The sequence below is a fragment of the Triticum dicoccoides genome, chromosome 4A, assembly GCF_002162155.2.
Source record: "Triticum dicoccoides isolate Atlit2015 ecotype Zavitan chromosome 4A, WEW_v2.0, whole genome shotgun sequence".
NCBI lineage: Eukaryota > Viridiplantae > Streptophyta > Magnoliopsida > Poales > Poaceae > Triticum > Triticum dicoccoides.
Genome location: NC_041386.1, coordinates 715,407,083 through 715,425,650, shown reverse-complemented (window position 1 = coordinate 715,425,650; position 18,568 = coordinate 715,407,083). Strand labels below are relative to the sequence as shown.

Sequence of the window (18,568 nt, the reverse complement as noted above, 5' to 3'; positions counted from 1 at the left end):
AATTTTATCTACAAGCAGTGGTAGTTACCACCTATTTCATTAGCCTCCACGTGTCCCTGAACGTAGGAGCGAGGCAACCGGGTGCGCCAGGTATCGATTGTGGGCAGAACCCTCTAACCCGCTAGCTGCCGTAGTAATTTGAAGTTGGAGAAAGCAATCCCTGCTTTTTAGGTGGGAAGGTACTTATCCTAAAAATAATAATTAATTAGTCAGGTAGTAGCGCACCTCCCGTCAACAACCTTATAATCTTTCGCCTAATCACCCGGCCGGTTGGATGGATAATAGGTTCGTAGCTTATACATCAAGTACGCATTATTCATGCACATTGAGCATGCAGAGTAGGGACATTCCTATAAAAGGCATGCAGAGTATGGAGTATATCCTTTCAAATAAAATAAGAGTATGGAGTAGTTTATAAAAAATGAGTATGTAGTATTTTTTTAGGAACCGAATATTTAGTATGTAGAGTATGGTGTATATCTTCTCAAATAAGAAAAGAGTATGAGTATATAGTTTATAGAAAATGAGTATGTAGTATGTTTTTTTTGTTGGGGAACCAAGTATATAGTATGTAGAGTATTGAGTATATCCTTTCAAATAAAAAAATAGTATGAGTATATAGTTTCTACAAAATGAGTATGCGCTATTTTTTTAAGGAACCGAGTATGTAGTATATAGAGTATGGAGTATATCCTCTCAAATAAATAAAAATAGTATGCGTATATATATTACGTACTACTCCATAAAAGGAGTGGTAGTATCCTAAAAAAGGAGTGGTAGTAGTATGAAATATATATACGCAAGGAGTATGGAGTAGTATACACATACAATGAATATTGTGAACATAATTAACAATACTGTATGTACGTACATCTAGCTGATGCATTTCATCATTACTTAAGAAGTACACATGACGTGTACGTACATGATGCAGATGTGATGTCACACATGCATATCATAGCGAGTAGCTAACATTGATCTATGGTTTTGTGCATGCAGCTCACTAGCTTCTGTCCAGAGCGTGACGATCAGTCCACCGTTAGGAAGAAGATGTCCCTGTGCCTTATAGGAAAGCAAGAAGGCAGCCCATGGACGCCGATGACAAGCTGCCCGTGAAGTCAGAGCAGGTGTATGTATAGAAAATCGTTGCCGCTATCCGCTATGTTGGAGCAGATGGCAGATGCGTGCAGCCATCCTGATACTGTCCATCTTCGTTCCTGGCGTGCACCGTGCTGGAGCAGCCATCTACGCGCATCTGTTCGTCGTTGGGCCTGCCACCTTGCCGGAGAAGTTGCACGTAGGGCTAGGCACAACCTTTCATCACCGCCTTCGCCGCCGAGTGAAGCAGTTGCCCATTCTTGTTACTGATCATATGTCGCTACCATACCAGGGACGAAGCAATAGGTCGTGGGCGTCCACGCTATGTTCCCGTAGTATGAAGTATGAAGTACTCCCTCTATTCCAAAATAGATGACTCAACTTTGTACTAACTTTAGTACAAAGTTGGGTCATCTATTTTGGAACGGAGGAAGTATGTATATATTAAGCAAGTAAAAAAATATGGATTATATGATATATAAAATGAGAGTATGTAGTATATCGATCGTGTGCCGCCCCCGGCGAGTACAAAACACTAGTATAAAGTATGTAGTATGTAGCAGCCAACGAGTATAAAGTACATGTTATACTTCCAGTTGATCATGCATCTGATAGGCATTACACGGTCTAGTGGGTACATCTAACATGCATACATGATTTCAGCCATGGAACATAGCCGTGCTAGCATTCATATCTACGCGAAAAAAGGATCTCCGTGAAGAACCTCCTCCGGATTGTGTCTATTCAATTGAAGCCACCGGCAAGATCTTCATCCACTCAACAAGAAAAGGAGAATTTCACGGAGGGTTTTGGGCACCAATCTTCCTCAAGCTTACGGTGGCGTCGGAGAGTATGAAGACGTCGCACGGCTAGCCGATGCTGCAGAGCACAATCTAGAGATGTAGATCCTGCAAAATATCTAAACGATATACCGTGAACAGGGGCTTGGAGTAGAACGTCGTTATCGCATCGTGTTGGCAATTCGGATCTAGGCCGCCGACGGCCACGTACTTTGTCCATGTCACCGGAGAATCGATCAAGTAGAAGCAACATAACAGAGGCTCAAACCTACAATATGAGAGATCATATCAGTGGTTGATCAATCATGTATGCGTACGTGTGGAATAGGATGAAAAACAACAAGAATTAACATTAATACCTACGTCTCCTCATCTCCTATCGAACATGGTGTTGACGACTGCTTTTTAAGAAGGGCTCTCTATATCGGAGGTAGTTTTACATCGGCACCCGATGGCCACAAAAATAGGGGCGAGTAGTAAATCTAATTTCAAAAAAGAAAAACAACCAACTAGCTTCACAGTCCAAACCCGTTAATCAATACCCACTTCGAGACTAGATCTGACGGCAACGGGAGCAGAGGTAACTACCACCTAGTGGTAGGATGTATTTTCCCTATATATATATATATATATATATATATATATATATATATATATATATATATATACATTCATACGTAGTTCATATTGAAATCTCTAAAAGGACATATATTTAAGAACGGGATAAGTAGCATTTTTGGTGCACTGCACCGTCAGCAATAATAACCATACAAAAATAACCATCGTAATAAGCAGCGGACTGACTGACTGTATAATGGCTTGACAGGGTGTTTGCCCCGTCCTGCTTAATTAGTTCTCAAGAGTGACTGTTTGATTGGTCCATTGTCATATGTGCTTACAAAGGACCACATGATGAAATAAGTATCTCAAGTTTAATACTCCCTCCGTCCCAAAACAAGTATCTCAACTTTAGTAATACTGTAGACTTATTTTCGAACAGAGAGAGACACCGTGAGCCTGGGTAACATATGGGAGGTATTGCTCTGACATATAAGGGTACTTCCATGTCATGTGCATGCATGGCCCTTAAACTGACAGGAGTTATGAAACTGATATGTTTAGAAGATAAGATCACGTAAGCTGCAGTTACGTTGACATGACAACTGGGTAGTGGGTGCGCCGGCCGGGGAAAGGAAGGAGCGGAGACAAGGTCACCACGGGAGGCGAGCTCCTTGTTGACGAGGTGCACGTCAGGTTCCCAGTCCTCTGAATACCTCCACTCTTACCTGAAGAGTGACACTGAAGATGTCGATTCAGTCGAGCAACGGTTCAGATGGAAAGAGGCGACCCAAGTGTAATCGGACGGTCAAGGGTTAACTAACTGATGCCAAGACGTTAGGACACGCAGCTGAGGTTAACTTTATAGACAAGAGTCTTACCTCGTGAAACCGTCAAACCACGTCTCTGAATCAGTTGCTATGTAGCCTCTGGTAAGGCTTCAAGCCTGCACTGCAAAACAGAACTTGCTCAAGACTTCAGTAGTAATATGCTCATGCTGAATAATTGCTAGCCAGTATTAGCTCTACCTTGCCACGCAATCCAGGTGCTCATATATATAAGCCTGCTGCTGCATGCATTCACCGGCCATCGACTGCGGGTCACAGCTCATCATATCCTATGAACGAACTCTGAAACTCTTCGGTCATGGGATCGAGAACTCAATACATTATGCAAGTCGGTGATAAGTGAGTGAATCAGGATTCAGGCAATGTTGAGAAGCTGAGCAAGTGAGGCTCCCAGCTCCAAGCGTCAGTAGAGTAGTGTATTGGAGCACAAAAGTACATTGCACCCTCAGCAAAAACAGTACCAAAATAACCATCGTAGTCATTTAAGAAGAGAAATATAGAAAACGCTATACCGCCAAAAAATTGGAAAACAAAGACTACATAACAAGCCTACTGCCACAACATTATAATGGGGCCTGTTTGGCCCATTTTAAGCTTTGACCTGTCAGTTAAGTAACCTTAAGCAGCTATGCTAGGACTCTGAACCAAACATCTAGCTTATTCGGGCTTAACATTAAACAGAACACCCCTGCCATAATAGTCAAAGCAAGTAAAGGGACTTGTTAGTTTCGTTCCTCAAGTAGCATCAGGCTTATCTATAAGCTAACAGCAAGTAGAACACCTTACAGGATAAGCTTAGTGGAGCGCATGCACTGAATAACACAAGGCAAGTCTACAACTAAGTTACTAGATTTTTAACTGACTAGTACACCAACTTGTTTCAGGAATGAATGGAGTTTAGTTTAACATTAGAAAAAAGTAAAATATTCTCTTCGCTAGGTAAAAACCTTCCAAAGAAGCAGACACTTCCATTGGGACAAACTGAACTATTGAACACCTAGAAGTTTTCAAAATTGCTAGGAATAAATCTGGCTATCTACTTGCATAATAATGTATTCGACTATATGTGTCAGGACCCTAGACTATAACCCATGTATTATTCGACATGACATTTTTGGCTGGGGTATCAAGCAAGCTAGTATAAATGCTGTTTGGCACCGTACTCACCCGACACGAGTGTCGTCAGCAACTGGACTTGGGTGATGTTTGGAGAGAGAATGAATGACCCATGGGCCCCTAACTGGGTGACATGGCAGCCGCGTGGCGAATACCAGGGTTAAATCCAGTCAAATGGGCCAAAACCTAGCCAGGGCTGAAAATGAATCTGTATTAAGAATACAGGGTCCCTCCTCTCAAAAAATAAAAAGAATACAGTGTCCCAAACTGGACCATTGCAGGTTGAACTTTATCTGGGAAAGAATTTACGCTAAGACTTTTTGGACCAAGAAATATGCTACAACACAACTCTGAATTGAAATGCCATAATAAATAAGTGGATGCAAGCTGGCACGTATGAAACAGCAAAGGTAAATGGAGTGTGTATTCATGTTTCAGAGATTGCAATTTCAGCCATGGGCCATAAACTTCCTCTACAAATATGTTTCTGTAAATATCATAAAACTGAGATGAAGCAGCATGCAGTATTCCGATACTAGCAATCTAGCATTACAAAAGTCATGGGGGGAAACGGCCGAGTGTCGTGAGGTTGCATCACAATCCAAAGAAGGCTGTTACTTCTAGCGTTTGACAGGTGGAACATTAGAAACAGGCGTTGGTTGAAGTTGCTCAACTCCTGTAGTCCTCAAAAGCTGCTTTGTTCCAGATCTCAATTACGAATCCATACCTAATGAGGCCGTCTGTCTGTTGAGTTCATTGTCAGCCTTCTTCAGAAAAACATCCCAGCCACTCCCTTCCCCCAAATCCAGCATATCATACGGCACTGCTGTCATTAATCCTGGCCTCACTGCACCTTGCTCCATTACCACTCTAAACTCCAGCTCGTCCTCTCCTCGATGCTCGTCCTCAAGCTCCTCCCATGTAAACATAAGGGGCAAGGTATAGCCACCCCAAGGATTGAAATCAATCGGCTTCACCCGGCCATCTGCTCTGACATACACATCAAATGTGTAATTATGTGAAGCAAACTGCGGCGCAACAACTTCTTCAAAGAAATCCTCGATCTTCGGCTGCACCTCAGCACTCCACCCAGGCAGCGAAGGGTAGTAAGCAGATGGGTCCCTCTGCGACACGCCGACCAGTTTTTGTCCCCGCACAAAGCAACGGAACTCTGACTCGGGGCGCAGGCCCGGGTACCACTTGCGGAGGGCGAGGTAGTACTGGAACCCATCGTCCACCCAAGCATCATCGCCGCTTTCTTGTCCAACATCGTCTTCCAGGGCATCATCACTGTCGGCAGCAGCTTGCCTGCCTCCCTCATTGCGAGCCTCAGCGGGATCACTCGGAGAACCAGCACCACTGGTGCTCTCTCCCGCCTTAATGGAGCACCCTCCTTACGACCACTGCCCTCTCTGGCATTCCGAGAAACACTCGCCTTGGCACCACTGCCCTGTCCGGCATTCCGCCGAACACCTTCCTTGGCGCGCACGAAGTCCTGGCTGGACGGGCGCGCGGAGGCGAGGTCGTGCGCGACGCAGTTGTCAAGACCCAAGGAATAGCTGGTGTACTTCTACCTAGTTTTGGGAGAATTGCTTAGGAAATTCAAGATCTTGGCTATATGGATTGTAAGAGGAAAGTGTATGAGTTTCGGTTTACATGCCGTAGCTAGCAAGCAATTCTGGAAAGATAAGATACCCTCCTCCAGCCACAACCCGGCTGTTTATAGGCTGTCACCAGACACTCAGAGAAAATACGAAAAATGGAAATAAATGCTACAGTCTAGTGAATCGCATCCAACCATAGGATCTGTCCCAGCGCCATCGTGGCCGTTGACTGACTGAAACGGTATTGTCGGATCCGCTACACCGCTAACTGAATCTCCAGATGATAACTGAATATCAGACACTACGGTCCTGACATTTCCCCCTTCTTGAGAAACGACATGTCCTCATGGCGCTTGTTCTTGATCTCTCCACCCTTGTGTAGTTGTCCGAAAGAACTCCGGGAATGTGTACTTTATGAAGTCTGCATCCTCCCATGTTGCGTCTTCTGGCGGCAAATTTTCCCACTGGATGTACCACTGCACTACTGGCATGTTGTGCCTAGGCACTTGCCGAACTTGGAGAACTGTTGCTGGACCAGTCTTGACTTTTCCCTCCGCTGTGACCATTGGTAAGTTAGGGCTAGGAATGGCTTTTGAGCCAATGTGCTTCTTCAACTGGCTTACATGAAAAACAGGGTGAATTTTCACATGATCAGGGAATTGCAACTTGTAAGCCACCTTGCCCACTTTCTGAGTGATCACAAAGGGGCCATAGAACTTGTTTTGTAATTTCAAAGCTCCACGAAAACCAAATGCAGGAAGCCTGTAAGGTGCCATTTTCAAGTACACCATATCCCCCACTTCAAAAACTCTTTCACTTCTCTTCATATCTGCATATTTCTTCATCCTGTTTTGAGCTTGTTGTAGATTGGACTTTAATTGTTCCAACACTAGTTGTTTCTCCCCTAAGAAGGACTGTGCTTCTTCATCCTCAGGGCCAGGGATAGCTAACTCAGAGATTAGTGGTGGAGGAAAACCATATAATGCCTGAAAGGGGGACATCTTCAGTGCAGTATGGTAAGTAGTGTTATACCAGAATTCTGCTAGAGATAGCCAGGAAGACCATTTCTTGGGTTGATCAGTGGTCATGCATCTCAGGTATGTTTCCACACACTGGTTGACTCTTTCTGTCAGGCCATCTATTTGTGGATGATAGGCAGTGCTGTACCTCAACTCACTATTCATGGCAGCAAAGATATCTTTCCACAATTTACTAGTGAAGATTCTGTCTCTGTCTGAGATGATCAGTTTGGGTGGTCCATGTAGTCTGATAATATTATCCACAAATGCTTGTGCCACACTCAGTACTGTATATGGGTGGGACAGTGGAATGAAGTGTGCATATCTGGTGAATCTGTCTACTACTACCAAGATGACCTCCTTGCCTTGAGAGTTGGGTAGCCCTTCTATGAAATCCATGGATATATGTTGCCAAGCCATGTCAGCCACAGGGAGGGGTTCCAATAAACCAGGTTGCAGGCAGGTCTCATGCTTTGCTCTCTGGCAAACAGGGCATGCAGCAATAAAATGTTCCACAGCTGCCTTTAACCCTGGCCAGTAAAATATACTTTTGACCCTCTGATAAGTAGCTCTTGTCCCTGAATGTCCACCTACTGGAGAGCTATGCAAAGCAGTAAGAAGTCTTGTTCTCAAGTCAGCCATATCACCCACCATGATCCTTCCCTTGTATCTGATAATACCAGCAGATAAGCTATAATCAGACATGGTGTGACCTTGTTGCAACAGCAGTTGTTCCAAGAGAGTTTTAGTTACAGGATCTTTCTGATAACTATCTACCAGTTCTTGTGCCCATACTGGAGTAACCACAGATATGGCCATGCAGGAAGGTAGCAACCTGGAGAGGGCATCTGCAACCTTGTTTTGTATCCCCTTTTTGTACTGAATTTTGAAATTGAACTCTAGCAATTTCATCATTAATTTGTGCTGTACTCCTTCAGTAATCTTCTGATCAGTTATGAATTTGAGGGACTGCTGATCAGTTTTAATTATTAGCTCATTGCCTATGAGATAATGCCTCCATTTCTTAAGTGCTTCTAGGATAGCTAGTGCTTCTTTCTCATATGTTGACAGAGCAGCATTTCTAGGACATAAGGAGGAGCTGTAGTAAGCCAATGGTCTGCCTTGTTGCATTAATACTGCTCCTATCCCTTTTCCCGATGCATCAGTTTCTAATATGAATGGTTTTGAAAAGTCAGGCAGTGCCAGTACTGGAGCTGTAGTGAGAGCTTGTTGGAGTTGACCAAAGGCTTTGTCATGTTCTGCTTTCCAAGAGAACTGACCTTTCTTCAGCAAATCATGTAAAGGCCTACATATAATTCCATAGCCCTTAATAAATCTCCTGTAGTAACCTGCCAATCCTAAGAAACTTCTCAATTTTGTCACATTCTCAGGTATTGGCCATTCAACAATTGCTTTGATTTTTTGTGGGTCAGTAGCTACCCCTGCTGCAGAAATCACATGGCCCAGATATTCTACTTGCTGTACTGCAAAGACACATTTAGACATTTTGGCACATAGCTGATTTTCCTTCAGTATTTTGAGCACTACTTCAATATGTTCCATGTGCTCTTTGAGAGATTTACTGTAAATCAGTATGTCATCAAAGAAAACCAATACAAATTTTCTCAGATATGGGCCAAAAATGCTATTCATTAATGCTTGAAAGGTGCCTGGTGCATTGGACAATCCAAAGGGCATCACCAAGTATTCAAAATGCCCTAAGAATGTTCTGAAGGCAGTTTTGTGGATGTCATCAGGGTGCATCCTAATTTGGTGATATCCTGCTCTCAAGTCCAATTTGGAAAAATATTGAGCTCCATGTAGTTCATCCAATAAATCTTCCATGACAGGTATTGGAAACTTGTTTTTCACAGTGACAGAATTCAGTTTCCTGAAATCAGTGCACAGTCTCATAGAGTTGTCCTTTTTCTTTACTAGAATAACAGGAGCTGCATAAGGGCTCTGGCTGTGTCTGATGAAGTGTGCAGCCAGCATCTTTTTGATTTGATTTTCCATCTCTTGCTTTTGGTGTTGTGGCACTCTGTAGGGCCTGGAATGAGGAGGCTCAACTCCAGGTTGTAGGGGAATAGTGTGATCACAATCTCTATGTGGTGGGAGATTGTGTGGCTCTTCAAATAGATCTGCATACTCTAACAGCAATTTCTGTAGTTGAGGGGGTGTTTTAAATCCTTCAGGAGCTTCCATTACAATGTTATGCATTTGCAGTAAGAACCCCTCTGCTCCTTTATCCAATAGCTTGCTCACTTCTTCTGCTGTAACTTCTTTTACTTTGTCAGGAGTGTTGAACATAGCAGCAGTTACTGTATTCTTTCCTTTCATAGTAAAACTGAAAGAGTTATCTGGTATATTGAAGGACATAAGTGTGAACCAATCATACCCTAGTATCACATCATGACTTGGAAGTGTCAGAGTTCTGAAACTGTGAGTTAATGTGGTCTTTGCCAATTGGAAATCACAGTTTGGAATGACAGCAGTAGATGTTAATTTGCCTCCTCCTGCAACTGCTATTGCTCTGGGTTTAACTGGAATTAAATGACATCCAACCTTAACAGCAAAATCCTAATTAATGAAAGAGGATGAACTTCCAGAGTCCAACAAGGCTACTGCCCTTTTTCCATTAATATGGATTATGACAGTAGGTGTAGGCACTGCTAATTGTTGGCCCATGGCATGAGTAGTGATAAACATGGCCTGTTCTCCTTCATCCAGAATTTCCTCTTGTTCTTGCAGTGGATCTTCTTCTGTTCTCACTTGTTGCTCTTCCATTTCCTGTTGCAACAAGTGGATATTAGGAATTAATTTGCATTTATGACCATGTACCCATTTGTCTCCACACCTCCAACATTCTCCAACTTCCCTGATTTTCTGAGAGTTGTTGGTATTAGTGCTTTCAGGCTGCTTCACTTGTCCACTCTGTTGGGAAACAGTTACTGTACTAGTATTTTTGTTCTGAAAACTGCCATTGCTTTTCTGGTAGAGATTTGCAAAAGGGGTATACTGTTTCTTTGGTACTGCACTTATGGGTGGGTGGTTGGGTTCTACTTCCTTGGCCAAACAATAGGCATATGTGAGTGACTGTGGCCTTAATGGTCTGATCTGGAATTTAATTCCTTCTCTGAGACCATTTACAAAGCATCTAACAAACCACTGCTCTCATAATTCAGGTGTTTCTTCCAGCACATCTGCCATGAGATCTTCAAAACTCTTTGTGTAGTCAGAGACTAAATTGTTTCCTTGCTTAAGTGAGTTGAATTTCTCCGTAAGATCATAAGATCCATGATCTTCAAACCTTTTTATGACCTCTTTCCCAAATTGAGTCCATGATAATTGTTTCTTGAGCAGTCCAGATCTTCTCAGCCATGTATCAGCTTCTCCAATGATGTACATTTGAGCCAGAGAGACCTTGTATTCATCAGGAGCAGCTGGCATCTGAAAATACTTATTACATTGCCTAATCCAACCTACTGGATCTTCACCAGAGAACTTGGGAAACTCCAATTTAGGTCCTTTTGTCAGAGATCTCATGAACTGGGCTTGCATATCCAATTCATAGGTTCTGTGGTATCCTTGCCATAATTGTCTGTCTCTATTGTTCTAATAGTACTGATTGAATGCAGGTGTGTGGTTGTTGTTTCTTGCAGTCATAGGAGTGCCCCCTGAATTGTTTGCCTCTAGTCTGCCCTGATGAGCAAAACCAGGAGGTCCTGTGTTGGTGCGAATAGGAGGAAGATTTTAAAGTTGAGCATCTTCCACTTGTTTGGATTTTTCTTTCTCCATTGCTAACTGTTGTCTTAGTTGTGCTAATCTTGCTTCCTGTTCTTGTACTTGATCTTGGTTCAGGGTAGGGGATTTGGGCACTTCTTGGGAACTAGAGGGCTGAGCTGACTGCTGAACTTGCTGGGTTGTTTTGACCAGCGTTTGCAGAACATTACTTATCACGGAGAGCTGTTTACCCAAATCGATGACCACTTTTTCTACGTCTCCCACAGTCGCTGATATTTCCCCTTGTTTAGATCCGATTGCCTGAACTTCTGCTTGCAGTTTAGACACCTGCGACTGCACCTGAGCATTATCTTTCTGCAGAGCCCCAAATTCCTCGCGCAAGGCCAATATCTCCTGGGCCTCGGCGTCGTCAGTTGGCTTGGAACGCCCCATCACCTTGATCTGAGGTATGGGTACAGAATTTTACCACTGAATTCTCAGCAACCCTTCCCAATACCACAGATCCTGCCGCCGCCGAAGAATTCGCCGCCCTGACACACGGATCGGAGCGTAGAACGCGGGATTTTACCGATCAAACAATGAGTTCGAACAACCGCTTCTGCTTGGCCGATCTGTGTCCGAATTTCCCCGCCTCCTGCGCCACCCGCCGGACCCCGCCACCAACTCCTCCAAGCCACTAGATCTCAAGAGAAAGGGTGGGAATTAGGGTGGGAATTGCGGATCTGAGAAAATTTCACCACCACAGCGCCTTTTCTGCCGAAGAACGATGGCTCATGATACCAATTTGTCAAGACCCAAGGAATAGCTGGTGTAATTCTACCTAGTTTTGGGAGAATTGCTTAGGAAATTCAAGATCTTGGCTATATGGATTGTAAGAGGGAAGTGTATGAGTTTCGGTTTACATGCCGTAGCTAGCAAGCAATTCTGGAAAGATAAGATACTCTCCTCCAGCCACAACCCGGCTGTTTATAGGCTGTCACCAGACACTCAGAGAAAATACGAAAAATGGAAATAAATGCTACAGTCTAGTGAATCGCATCCAACCGTAGGATCTGTCCCAGTGCCATCGTGGCCGTTGACTGACTGAAACGGTATTGTCGGATCCGCTACACCGCTAACTGAATCTCCAGATGATAACTGAATATCAGACACTACGGTCCTAACAGCAGTCCGAGGAGCGGAGCAGCATGGCGACCTCGGCGAAGCAGGTGCAGCGGACGGTGCCGTCAGCGGGCATGAAGGCGGCATCCTTGGGCGCGCTCCAGTTGAGCTTGGGGAGCGCGGCGCCGCCGAGCTCGGCGATGGCCGCGTCGACCGCGGCCTCCAGATCGGGGAAGGCGGGGCGGGGCGGGCTCTCGTCGTCGTCTTCGTCGGAGCAGACGGAGAAGAGGTCGGAGCTGTCGTCGTGGTCGACGGGGTCCGGGAGGCGGAGCGGCGGGAAGGGGATGCGGCCGGAGGTGAGCGCCGGGAGGAGGAATGGGGGAGGCCCTTCCGCATCCTGGTGAGGGGCGTCGGGGACGGGGTGGGCGGGCTGGCCAGCGAGGTAGCGGAGGAAGGCGGCGGGGAGGGGGATGGTGACGGTGGGGACGGTGTGGTGGCGGAACGCCGGGTACCACTCCTGGATCTGGCAGCGGAGCAGCTCCTCGAGCAGCATCTCGCCGACTGCTTGGCCGGCTTCGCCTCCGTGCCTATGGCGGGGGGAGATGCGGCGGCGAGGAAGCGAGCGCCGCCGGTTGGCGCGAGAGAGACCGGTGAAGGTAAAGCCTTTTTTAGGGGAGGTGAAGCTTTGCGTTTTTTTAGGGAAGAAAATAACTTTATTCATCAAATACCACAGTATGTGGGATACATGAAGGATGGTGGGGTAAGTAAGCCCCAAATGACGTCCCTGAGCAGATCGTTTTTCCTCTAGAACCCTAGCCATCGCCGCCAGGAGGCCAATCTTCTAGCGCCGTCCTCCGGCGGCTCCCCTCCGCCGGCGACCTCGGTCATTGGTGGTGAGGGGAGTCGCCGGATCCACGCGTGTGGATCATTTTACTCTCTCATAGTCTAGGTTTTTAGGCTGTTCATCGTCTTGGCTTTGGCGGCGATGATGATGGCGCTGAATAAAGATTCTTCGGATCCATCCCCGACGAGGCCTTCGGTTCTATGGTTGAAGATGATTTTGGAAACCAGCCTATTCAAGCAAGGATGGCGTGGCGGCGGCGGCATCCTCGTGGTGGACCTGTGTCCTCGGGCTCCGCCGTTGCGACGACGTTTGCTCCAGCGTCGGCACGGAGTTTGGGAGGTAGTCCAGGAGCGGATGTAGATTATGGTCTGCATCGGCGACATCTGGAAGACGGAACATGTGCTGGGTTCATGGTTCATGGATGGTAGGTATGGTTTCCTCCTTCGGTGTCTTAGTCGTGGTGGGGTGCCAGATCTGGAGTTCGATGGTGTGTCCGGGGTGTTGCCCCGGTCTGATTCGTTCAACGGCAATGGCTTCACTTTTGGTGAGCCACCTTGGAGGTCCGCAAAGCTGCATATCAGCTATGGAGCCGCGTCGAGCTCGGGTGAGGAGGTGATCCGTTATTCTTTTCTTCAGTGGCTGCTGTGGTGGTGCTGGAGGCAGGTGACGGGCGTTGGTGTCATACTCGGAGATGTTCTACTATCTTTTCAGTTTTGTCATGTCGGTCCTTACGTGACTTGTACTTTCTTTATGATATGAATGAGACACGTATTACCATGCAAAAAAATGGCGTCCCTAAACTAAATTAAGGGAAAACTTTGTTAAGCTATATGAGACATACGACCTTCATACATGATCTTACTGTTAAAACTCTCATCTCTGGCCCTAACTTCAGTGATGATTAAGCCATATATATCTCTGGCATTATGATTTATGTCATCAACTACCTGCTTAGCATCTGAAGCCATGATAAAATTATGGAGAGCTAGATCTTCTAATAGAGCATATGCTTCTCGACAAGCAATTGACTCCAGAATAGCTGCATCATGAACTCCAGAAATCACCAGAGAAGAGCTTCCCAAATATGTGACATGCTCATCCGGGCAAACGTCCGCAACCAAGCCTCTTCTGTGGTATTTTGATACTCCTGCACCCACATGGATTTTCACAAACCCGTCGGCGGGGCCCTAGGCCATACACTTCCGCTCAAAAGTTGTTGATTCGAGACAACTGCTTGCCTTGCTGGTTGCGAATTCTTGATGATCTCCAAATCCACCAAGTACCTGTTGATGAACGCATGGGTAGCCTGAGGGCTCTGAAAGTCACCTTCATGTATAGCCTTCCTTCGAGTTGTCCTGACTGCCCACAGGGTAACCGCTAGCTTGAGGAAAGCGTCATGTGATAATGCTTGGATCATCGAGAATAGCCATGACTTTGTTGTTGGTTTTGTTTCTGCCCTCAACTGTTTTCAAGTTCGCGGTCCACTAGAGTCCAAATGCAACGAGACATGGTACGGTCCAGGAGCGAGTGCCTCCATGAGTCAGGAGCGCCACACAGTCCACATGAGCTTGTCGTGGACATGTTCCGATGTTCTCTAACATCCTCAATTGGCAGCAAGTGCCTAGCGAGTCTCCAGAGAAACATTCTTATTCTCCCTGGTACTTGGACGCTCCATAGAGATTTCCATGAGCTCCTCTCCCGTGCTATACTGGACGTTCCGGCTCTACCTTCGAGCCAATCCTCACGACATTGTTTAGTATAAACTATCACCTTGTAAGCTGACCGGATCGGAAAGAGACCATTTTTCTCATAGTTCCATGACCAAAAATCTGAGATAACTCTAGTACAGAGTGGTATGCTTGTGATGGTTGAAATATCAATGGCAAGCATTACATGCTGAATGTGATGCATGTCCCAACTGGCAGTGGTGGAGTCAATTAATTCTAAAACATTTTGAGGAGGGTTATTCACCAAAGAACCATACGGTCTCATCATCTCGTCCCTATGAAACCAGATGTCATTCCATATGTTGGTAGTTGAGCCGTCACCAATTCGAAGTATCAAGCCTTGCCTAAGTATGTCCCTTCCTTGGACGATCGCCCTCCATATTTGGCTTGGATGAATGCCAAGTGCTGCCTCAAGCATTGATGTAGGGGGGAAGTAGACACCCTTAAGGACACGAGCACTGAGAGATTCTGGGACTGAAGTATCCGCCACGCCTGCCTAGCCAGCAAGGCTAAGTTAAAGAGCTCAAATTCCTTAAAACCCAAGCCTCCCATATCCTTTGGTTGTGTCATATCCTTCCATGCCACCCATGCAAGTTTCCTCCTGCCATCTCTACTACCCCACTAGAACTTTTGGATCAACATATTTAGGTGTTCGCACAAACCTCTAGGGAGTTTGAAACATAATATGGAGTAGACCGGAACCGCCTGAGCAACCGCTTTGACAAGTACCTCTTTCCCTGCCATTGCCATGGTTTTTTCTACCCAACCTTGCACCTTGCTCCATAAACAGTCTTTGAGATATTTGAAAGCATCGTTTTTCAAGAGCCCATATCCGATGGCATCCCAAGATATTTTTCGCTCAAGGTTTCATTTGGGACATTAAGCAACCCTTTGATTTCTGCCCTTACATTTTCAGGAACTCTCTTACAAAATATTGAAGATTTGTCATAGTTGATTCTTTGCCCTGTGGCCTGACAATAAATGTCCAACATCTGGTGCACCCCTGATGCTCCCACTTCATTTGCCCTGAAAAACACCAAGCTATCATCTGCAAAGAATAAGTGGCTAACTGGCAGCGCCAAAGGAGACACTTGTAGCTTGGTTGAACCACGCAAAGAAGCCCAGTAAAGAGTTCCTCGGGACCAATGTGTGAGCGCATCAGTGGGCCTTGAAGCTTTATGTCATCACTCCATGTGCTCCCAAAGCCCGTACCAGATTGCCACAAAAATAAGAAGGCAAAAAAATAGCTTCCACATGCCAATCGTTGAAAAACTTTGTTGAAGATTGTTGTTAACTTTCAGCTCCTGTAAATATTTTAATGCGCTTACTACTCTATGAGTACACTTGGGTTGGGTGTGATAAGGACAGAGTTCGTCCATGCATCAATTTTGAAAGATTCAGAGTTAACTTCCAACTGATTCAAAGTCACGCGGCAGGTACGTTCAAGTCCGGCCGGCAACTCCCAATTTCTGTCTAATGTAGGTACTCCATTGTATTTTTCAATATGTCGTTTGTGTTGCTTAGGCAATCTTTGGAAATAACAGTGAATCCGTGGAAGAAGCAACACCTTCAATGTGATGCCCAGCAGCTTGCATCCACCCTGATACATATATGTGTTGCTATGGTTTTTGTAATCAAGGTAAAACAAAATGCCCATAGATCCCATCTATCCACTACTCTCTCCATTCCAATTACATGCGTGCAAAACCTGAGCGAGTATCCGCATCCCCCCGCTAAGATAGCGGGCGTGTTGGAGCGCGCTTTCTTGATGCTGCGCCCAAGCTGTCAAGAGGACCTCGCGGTCTATGGCGAGACCTAGAGCTATATCACTGTGGTCAAGAGCCAGCTAATAGCACTTGTGCCAACAACATAACATCTGGCAATGCAAGCTCTGCCATGCTGATGTAAGTTGTCCAGCCACAGGAGGCACTTGGGCTTAAAAAGGCGCCGGTTTTGCTTGCAGCCGGCCCGTCCCTCAGTGATCTTACCAAGACTAAATAGTCTTGTGACAACTAATCAGGGCATTCAGGTAAAGATCAACTCTCCCCTCCGCACATTAGCTTAGCTGAGAAATGCAAGTGATTTGCGTAGAAACGTAGCAGCATGGATATGTTGTTGGGATGGTGCGGGTCGAGGCATCCGAGGAAGCATCCGTTAAGAAAAACAGTTTGTTTTTCGCCTTGGACCAACCTAGAAAGTGGCGACCAACATCGAAATTAGGATGGTTGTACGACAGCATTGACCCTTGCTAGCTAACGAACAAAATTCTGAGCGGTGTTGCTAGTGGCTACATGGTAGATTGGTACTCCCTTTTTTCATTATTGTAAGATATTCTACCCCCTTCGTCCCATTCTATAAGATGTTCTTACAACCCATATATGAGTACATTGATGAGATGGTAGTGAGTTTGATAGGCCACTATGAACTTAGTTAGCTTGCTAGTCTTTGTCTCCTATAGACGTTCTGCAAGCTGTATTGAGATCTATGTGAACTAGATTCCTTTGCTTAATTCATACACAATTTTTTATTTTAGATTCTAGCAAGACCTCTTATATAAACCAGATGAAAGCAAACACACAGATGAGTATACCAAATAAACAAATTGTATGTAAGCATAACTAAATTGGCGATATGTATATGTTCATCGATGATCAGTGATATTTCAGTAACATACATATGTTGAACTTATTATAGAATCTAATTAACTTAAGACCCATTTGCAAATGATACAATTTATACTTTACAAGGTTCTATAAATATGCACATCTAATAATATACTAGAATCACTATTAAGATATTACTCGGATATTATTCTTTAGAAACCTCAAATGCAGATACATACAAATATGTATGTGTGCACTATATAATTTGTGATTGTCAACAAAATAATTCAAATATAATTTATGTCACATCACTTAATTAATTTAAATTTAGCATAAACAAAATGACAAGTGATATACATTACAAATGATAACAAAGACCATTTGTTAACTATACCAACTAACTAATAAAATGTATACCCTTAATATTGTAATATGATAAAAAAATGAAAAATAAGTATAAATTTTGGTATAAAAAATAAGTATACTAAATGGCCGTGCTCATGAATTCGTTGAATCAAAAAGCTGGTGTCAGCATGGACTAATCCTAATTTCCCCTCTATATAGCTTGATTGATTCAAACGATTCTTATGATTTGTTTTACAAATTTACATGACTAACATTTATCAAATATCTTCATACCGTCACAATCTATAGAACTCCCCCCTTTCATATGTGGTCTCTAGCCAATCAACAACAACCACGTCCTTCCGGTGACGCAGAGCACTCCCCGGTCCACGGTTTGCTCCTCCTGACGGGTGGCCCTGTATATACCGCTTCCTTCTTATCCACCTAGTAGTAGAAATCTCTCTCCCCTCTCTCTCCCACGACCAAAGAACCCTACAAGCATCGGCGCAAGTTTCTCACTCGACATCTATCCCGACCAGGTTCGCCCACAACTTCCCTGTCGTCCTTTGGTTGTTCGCCTCAGCCCTAATCCCATTAATCCCCACCATTTTGTTGGTCCTCTCGGCACTAATCTTGTCAGTTTGGATAGGAACCCGTCGGAGGAGTTTGAAGCGTGCCTGGGGGTCACCGATGGAAATATGCCCTAGAGGCAATAATAAAATGGTTATTATAATATTTACTTAATCATGATAAAGGTTTATTATTCATGCTATAATTGTACCGACCGGAAACTTAAATACATGTGTGGATACATAAACAAATATCGTGTCCCTAGTGAGCCTCTACTAGACTAGCTCGTTGATTAAAGATGGTTAAGGTTTCCTAACCATAAACATGAGTTGTCATTTGATAACGGGATCACATCATTAGGAGAATTTTGTTATGGACAAGACCCAACTGTTAGCATAGCATATGATCGTTCAGTTATTGCTACTGCTTTCTTAATGCCAAATACATGTTCCTTCGACCATGAGATCATGCAACTCCCCGATACCGGAGGAATAACTTGTGTGCTATCGAACGTCACAACATAACTGGGTGATCATAAAGATACTCTACAGGTATCTCCAAAGGTGTCTGTTGAGTTGGCGTGAATCGAGA

General features: G+C 44.6%; 1 protein-coding gene across 1 annotated transcript; it reads right to left on the bottom strand.

Moving 5' to 3' along the window:
• Positions 1 to 4,820: 4,820 nt before the first annotated feature.
• LOC119289849 (cell division cycle protein 123 homolog) lies at positions 4,821 to 12,550 on the bottom strand. The gene is made up of 3 exons (XM_037569052.1): positions 11,958 to 12,550; positions 5,852 to 5,959; positions 4,821 to 5,813 (listed from the first exon to the last, which is right to left on the bottom strand). Exons 1-3 carry the CDS (start codon positions 12,439 to 12,441, stop codon positions 5,134 to 5,136), a joined length of 1,272 nt encoding a protein of 423 aa, XP_037424949.1. The 5' UTR covers positions 12,442 to 12,550; the 3' UTR covers positions 4,821 to 5,133.
• Between the last annotated feature and the right edge of the window lie 6,018 nt (positions 12,551 to 18,568).